This window comes from Gracilinanus agilis, unplaced genomic scaffold (genome assembly GCF_016433145.1).
Source record: "Gracilinanus agilis isolate LMUSP501 unplaced genomic scaffold, AgileGrace unplaced_scaffold44204, whole genome shotgun sequence".
Lineage (NCBI taxonomy): Eukaryota > Metazoa > Chordata > Mammalia > Didelphimorphia > Didelphidae > Gracilinanus > Gracilinanus agilis.
This window is the reverse complement of record NW_025378250.1, coordinates 1-5,181: the sequence shown is the minus strand read 5'-3', so window position 1 is coordinate 5,181 and position 5,181 is coordinate 1. Positions and strand designations below refer to the sequence as shown.

General features: G+C 60.7%; 1 protein-coding gene across 1 annotated transcript; it reads right to left on the bottom strand.

Moving 5' to 3' along the window:
* Positions 1-24: 24 nt before the first annotated feature.
* S100B (S100 calcium binding protein B) lies at positions 25-3,569 on the bottom strand. Its single transcript, XM_044684156.1, has 2 exons — positions 2,389-3,569; positions 25-609 (listed from the first exon to the last, which is right to left on the bottom strand). Exons 1-2 carry the CDS (start codon positions 2,524-2,526, stop codon positions 469-471), a joined length of 279 nt encoding a protein of 92 aa, XP_044540091.1. The 5' UTR covers positions 2,527-3,569; the 3' UTR covers positions 25-468.
* Between the last annotated feature and the right edge of the window lie 1,612 nt (positions 3,570-5,181).

Sequence of the window (5,181 nt, the reverse complement as noted above, 5' to 3'; positions counted from 1 at the left end):
CCCCAGCCAGCCGCGTCTGTAAATACGGGCAACGCCTTCCCACATTCCCACTGGCGCTCGCACCCAGTAAACTGAGCAAGCGCCTACTGTGTGCGAGGCCCCGGGCGGCCGCCCCTCGGCCTACAAGCCCAGGGGTTCGGAGTGCAAATCTTCCCCTCTCCGTCCAGGGGCGCGGGGGCGGGCGTCCGCGCTTCTGCTTCCTCTGGTTTCCCTTTTTGGTTCTCTGGAGCAAATCGGAGGGTGGAGGCTCGGGGCGCCGGGGAGTGGGGGAGGGGGCCATCGGGGAGGCAAAGCAGCGCCGCGGGGAGAGCTGCTCCTGGCACGGGCTCTCCCGCTTCTATTCACAAAGCGCAGCAGACTTCCTACTAAGAAAGCGGCCTAGGGGGCTGGGCGGCTGCGGTCCGAGCGGACCACAAGCTCTGCGGGGCTGCTTGGCTTCCGGGTCCGGATCTCTGCCGGCTCGGCTTCTCACTCGTGCTCAAAAAACTCGTGGCAGGCCGAGGTGATGACGGCAATGAAGGCCACGAACTCCTGGAAGTCACACTCGGCATCTCCGTCGGCGTCCAGCGTCTCCATGACTTTGTCCACTGTCTCCTGCTCCTTGATCTCCTGAGCGAAACAAGGCAACAGGCGAGCGCTCAGCACTCCCTGCTCCCTCCCTCCCCCGAGGCCTCAACAGCCTCAGCTGCAGAATGGGAGGGTGGGTGGCCCTCCCAGCTTTAGATCAAGGACCCCGGACCCTTCACCGCTTGCTGCCTCCGTTTCCCCATTTGTAACCCGCCCAGGCTGCCCCCAGGCCCATCACCCCACCCAAATCCTCCACGCTGGAAGTCTCTGGTTCTCCTGTTGGAGGAGCCTCCAGGCCTCCGGCCCAAATAAGGCTCCAAAGGGCTGGCCTCACATCCAGGAAGACCCGAGTTCCAGTCCTGCTTCTGACCTCCCCTGATGAAGCCGCCGACTAGAGTCCTGAGAGTCCTGCACGTGCTGCCACGGGCTGCTTGGAGGAATGCCCTGGGCAGTGGGGCCAGGCCAGGCAGGGTCACTCCCAGGCTCCCCAGCAGGCTCTAGAAGGTCCCCCCTCCCCCCACTCAAATCTATTCTCATTTCTGTTAGGCAGGTGGGTGGCAGAGGGGAGAGAATGTTCCAGCCTTAGACACCAACTTAGCTGTGTGACCCTGGGCCAGTCACTTCCCCTCTCACAGCCTTAGTCTCCCCAGCTCTAAAATGGGGATAATAATAGCACCCGCTTCACAAGGTTGTTCTAAGAATCAAAAAGGATTGTATTTGTAAGGCCTTTTGCAACCCTAAGAGCCCCCCGAATGTTGTTAGTCCATATTTCTGCCTGGCCACGTAGCAGCCGGGCGTGGCAGTGGCGAGAGCACCAGGCAGGGAGTCAGGAAGATCTGAGTTCAAATCTAGCCTTGGACATTTGCTGGCTGTGTGACCCTGGGTAAGTGGCTTCACCCTGCTTGCCTCAGTTTCCTCCCCTGTTAAATGAGCTGGAGAAGGACACAACCCGCCCCTCCAGTGTCTCTGCCAAGAAAGCCCCCAATGGGGTCACGAGGAGCCGGAATGAGCAGACACGTGCCTGCGGCCCTTCCTCGCCTCTCACTGGGCTCCCTCCGTAGCTCCCAGCACATGCTGTGTGTTCTCTGAAGCAAGCCTGGCTCCCACCGGGCAGCTCAGCGGCTCCTTTCATCCAGGACCTTCCCTTCTCCTGACTGGCCGCCCCCAGGCTTAGCTTCCCGCCTATAGGAGGGGCCGGCCCTGGCCTGGCCTGGAGAGGCGGGTCAGCGGCCCTCCTGGGGTCCCGTCCACTCGAGCCTTACAGTGCAGGGGAGGAGGAAGCTCACCCCACGGGGAGGCCGCTCTGCTCCCAGCCTCCTCCCATTGCACCGACTTCTCCAGAGCTTCTAAGCTCTGTGTCTGGGGGTGACTGTCCAGAGACCGCCCAGGCCCAGCCTCGGCCCCTCAGTCATGCACACTGTGTGAAGGCCCGGCCTGGGGGGAGGAGGCAGGAGCACAAAGGCCCCTTGTTTGCTCCTGAGCTGGCTAGGCTGATTCAGCAGTGTCTGAGGACGGCCCAGAATAGCATCCAGGGATGCAGGCCAGGACGGGACCAAGTCCAAGGCAGCAGGAAAGAGGCCTGAAAGGCTTGCGGAGGAGGGAGGAGGGAGGAGCAGCACAACACCATCAGGGGCAGAAGACAGCCAAGTAGCTTCAGCCTCAATGCAAAAGACTTTGGCCCGGCAAAGTCACCATCACCACCGTCACCATCACCACATCACCATGGCCATAATCACCTTCGCTGCCCCCCATGTTCCCTTGGAGCGCAGCCCGAGGTCTGCTGGTCTGGAAGGAGGAAGGGACCAGGTTGGGGACACTCACCCCTAAGAAGTGGGAGAGTTCATTGTTGATGAGCTCCTTCAGCTCGGACTTCTTCAGCTTGTGTTTGTCCCCTTCCTTCCCAGAATACTGGTGGAAGGTCTCGATGATGGCCATCATGGCTTTCTCCAGGTCCGACATGGTGAAGATCAGGTCCTCCTAGACGGTGGGATGAGAAAACGGACTTGTTATTGGAGTCACCACGTCTGCTCTGCCCCCTGCACATCTCCACGATCACAATGATGACTCTCATGCTAATAACAGTCCCAACAAGAACACGGATTTCCTTCCTCAGTTACTTCATCGGACCCTTATAGTAAGCTTTGGAGAATTCTCGACTTAGACCCACATGACATCTCGGAGGCCCCTCGTCTCAGTCCGGCCCCTCCTTTGATGGGAACCCACTGAGGCCCAGATGGGGGAGAAGCTCATTTAAGGTCCCCAAGGACTAGAACTCAGGTCCTCTGACCCCAGATCTTTCCATTATACTCCACTGAGATCACCAGGAGGAGAAAGAGGACTTACACCCAGGTCCACTGACTCCACCAGCATTGGGGAGAAAAGGAAAAAAGGCCGCAGGCCAAAAGGAAGGACAGAAAATCCAAGAGCCTTCCTGTGGGTTATCAAGGAAGGATTCAAATTTCATTTCTTTTGCAGCAAAAATTCAGGGTTCGAATCTGAAGCATCCCCTTAGAAACCGTGTCCAGGCGTGTCCTGGCCCTGCCCAGGTCCGGCCTCACACCCTGACCGAGAGCTGCTCAGAAAGGCTGCTTCTGCCTTCGGGACCTCAGGAGGTGGCCCAGGCCTACATTGCCTCTGTCTTGCCGGGACTTTCACTAGGGAGCTTTGTGAGGAGGAGAAGGATGGGGGCAGGGAGAGACCCAGCAGAGTGTTCTAGGGACACCTTTCATCTAGGCGGTGGAGGGGGGAGTCGAGGCAGGCTTCCCTCACCTGCCCCAAAATCAGAAAGTGAAAAGAAAATCAACTCTCCACTCCCCGAGACAAGCCCGAGATGGGCCCACACATGTGGCAAAGGGGAAGGCGTTCCAAGGACCTGAGCTCGAATCTCCCTTCTGTCACTTCCTCTCCCTGGACCTCAGTTTCCTCATCTGTAAAATTGGACTTGGTGGCCTCGGAGATTCCGCCACCCCCATACTCATGATTCTAGAAATTAAATAAGCCAACCCCGAGCACCTTTTTTGTTGTCAAACCCTTCCCGTCTGTCTTAGAATCATCCCTGGGTATTGGTTCCAGAGCAGTCAGAGCTGGGCAAAAGGGTTAAGTGACTTGCCCAGGGTCACACAGCTATGAAATCTCTGAGGCTGCATTTGAACCCAGCACCTGAGCCACCGAGCTGCCCCTCCTGGGGACCGTTTCTGCCCAAAGAGAGGCTCTGTTCAAGCAGGCCCCTGGTGGGGTGGGGGGTTCCTCAGAAGGAGGCTGGCTGTCAGGCTCTGGTCAGAGGGGAGGTCCCGAGGGAATGGGGGCTCGCCGGCCATGCCCCGGGCACCTGGGTCACGGGTCTGACTCCGTCCCTTGGACGCTGGGCCTTGGCTTCTGTAGTTTCCTCACTCCCTTCTCCCCCTCCCCCCCACCCAACGAGATCCGTCCCTTGTAACAAAGAAGAAAAGAGGGGGAGGGGGCTCCGCAAAGCCACCCAACCCTTTGGCCGAGGCCGACTGAGCCTGCGCGCAGCATTCCCCACCCACAGCCCCCCACCTCTGCTATGGCTGGGGAAACCTTCAGGATCCATGGCAGCCGCCGCGGCAGCAGCAAGAACCGAAAACTGCTGACTGCTTGTGGCTTGTTGCCCTGGAGAATTGGGGCAAAGACCCTGGTTCCGGACCAGCCCCGAGCGCTTCTGTCTTCGGGAAGGGACTCGGTGGGCTGCTTCGAGGGCTTCGGAGTCAGGGGGTGCCCCAAGGGGAGCTCCTTCCCTGGAGGATTGGCCCACCTCCGTGCAGCGGGGCATCGGCTGCTTCGCAAAGCCTTCCTGCCCCGGGCCGGGGGTCCCGCTGGCCCGAGCGGCCACCCTAGGCGAGCCCCTGGCCTTCTCCGACCCTTCGTTCCTCAACTGCAGACTGAGGGACTGGCCTCCTGACTAGGTCTAGAGCTGAGGGCCGAAGGCCTGCGCTGGCCTGCGCTTCGCCCTCTGCTCTCCGGGGACCCTCATCAAACGTAGCTGCCAAGTCCAGCCCGAAGCCTCTCCCCCGGCTCCCTCCGTCCCGTATTCGTGGGGATCTCTTCAGCCACACTGGCAATGGGGGCCCCCAGGCTCTCGGGCTCCCCTTTCTTCCTGGGCACGTCTGCCAGGATCTTTCCTTTTCCTCCCCGGCAGAGGAGGCAGGCCAGACCCCCTGGGCGAGAAGCTGGGCTTCCGTGGGGATTGGGAGCCACTGGCAGAGGTGCCCCTGTTCGCCTCCCTCCGGCCGTCCCAGGGCAAAGGGAGGCAGCGAGGAGAGCCGCGAATGATGAACTGGGCCTGGAGGCTGAGCCACAAGCAAGGGGAGGCCCCGAGGCCCCAAGGAGAGAAGCCCGGGGGGCCGGCACCCTCCCCTCCAAAATGAAGGGGCAATTCCATGAGCCCGGAGCAGGCCCGAGCCCAGCCCTGAAGAGCTTCTCGGGGCGTCTCTCATTTCTGGGGTCGCTTCTGGCCTCCAGTCCCAGGAGTGCCAAGTCCCTTGCGGTCTTCGGGGCGGGCCCGGGGAGGTAGCAAAAGCTCCTGGACAGATTCAAAGGAAGGGAAGGGCCTTCCTCCCGGAGGCCGGGCTCAAGGGCAGGCCGAGCCCCCACCCC

Bases quoted from the DNA above. Each gene is read 5' to 3' on its own strand.
- S100B (XM_044684156.1), bottom strand. From the start codon at position 2,526: ATGTCGGACCTGGAGAAAGCCATGATGGCCATCATCGAGACCTTCCAC. The intron at 610-2,388 runs GTGAGTGTCCCC...TGTTTCGCTCAG, and splicing joins AACTCTCCCACTTCTTAGGG to GAGATCAAGGAGCAGGAGAC.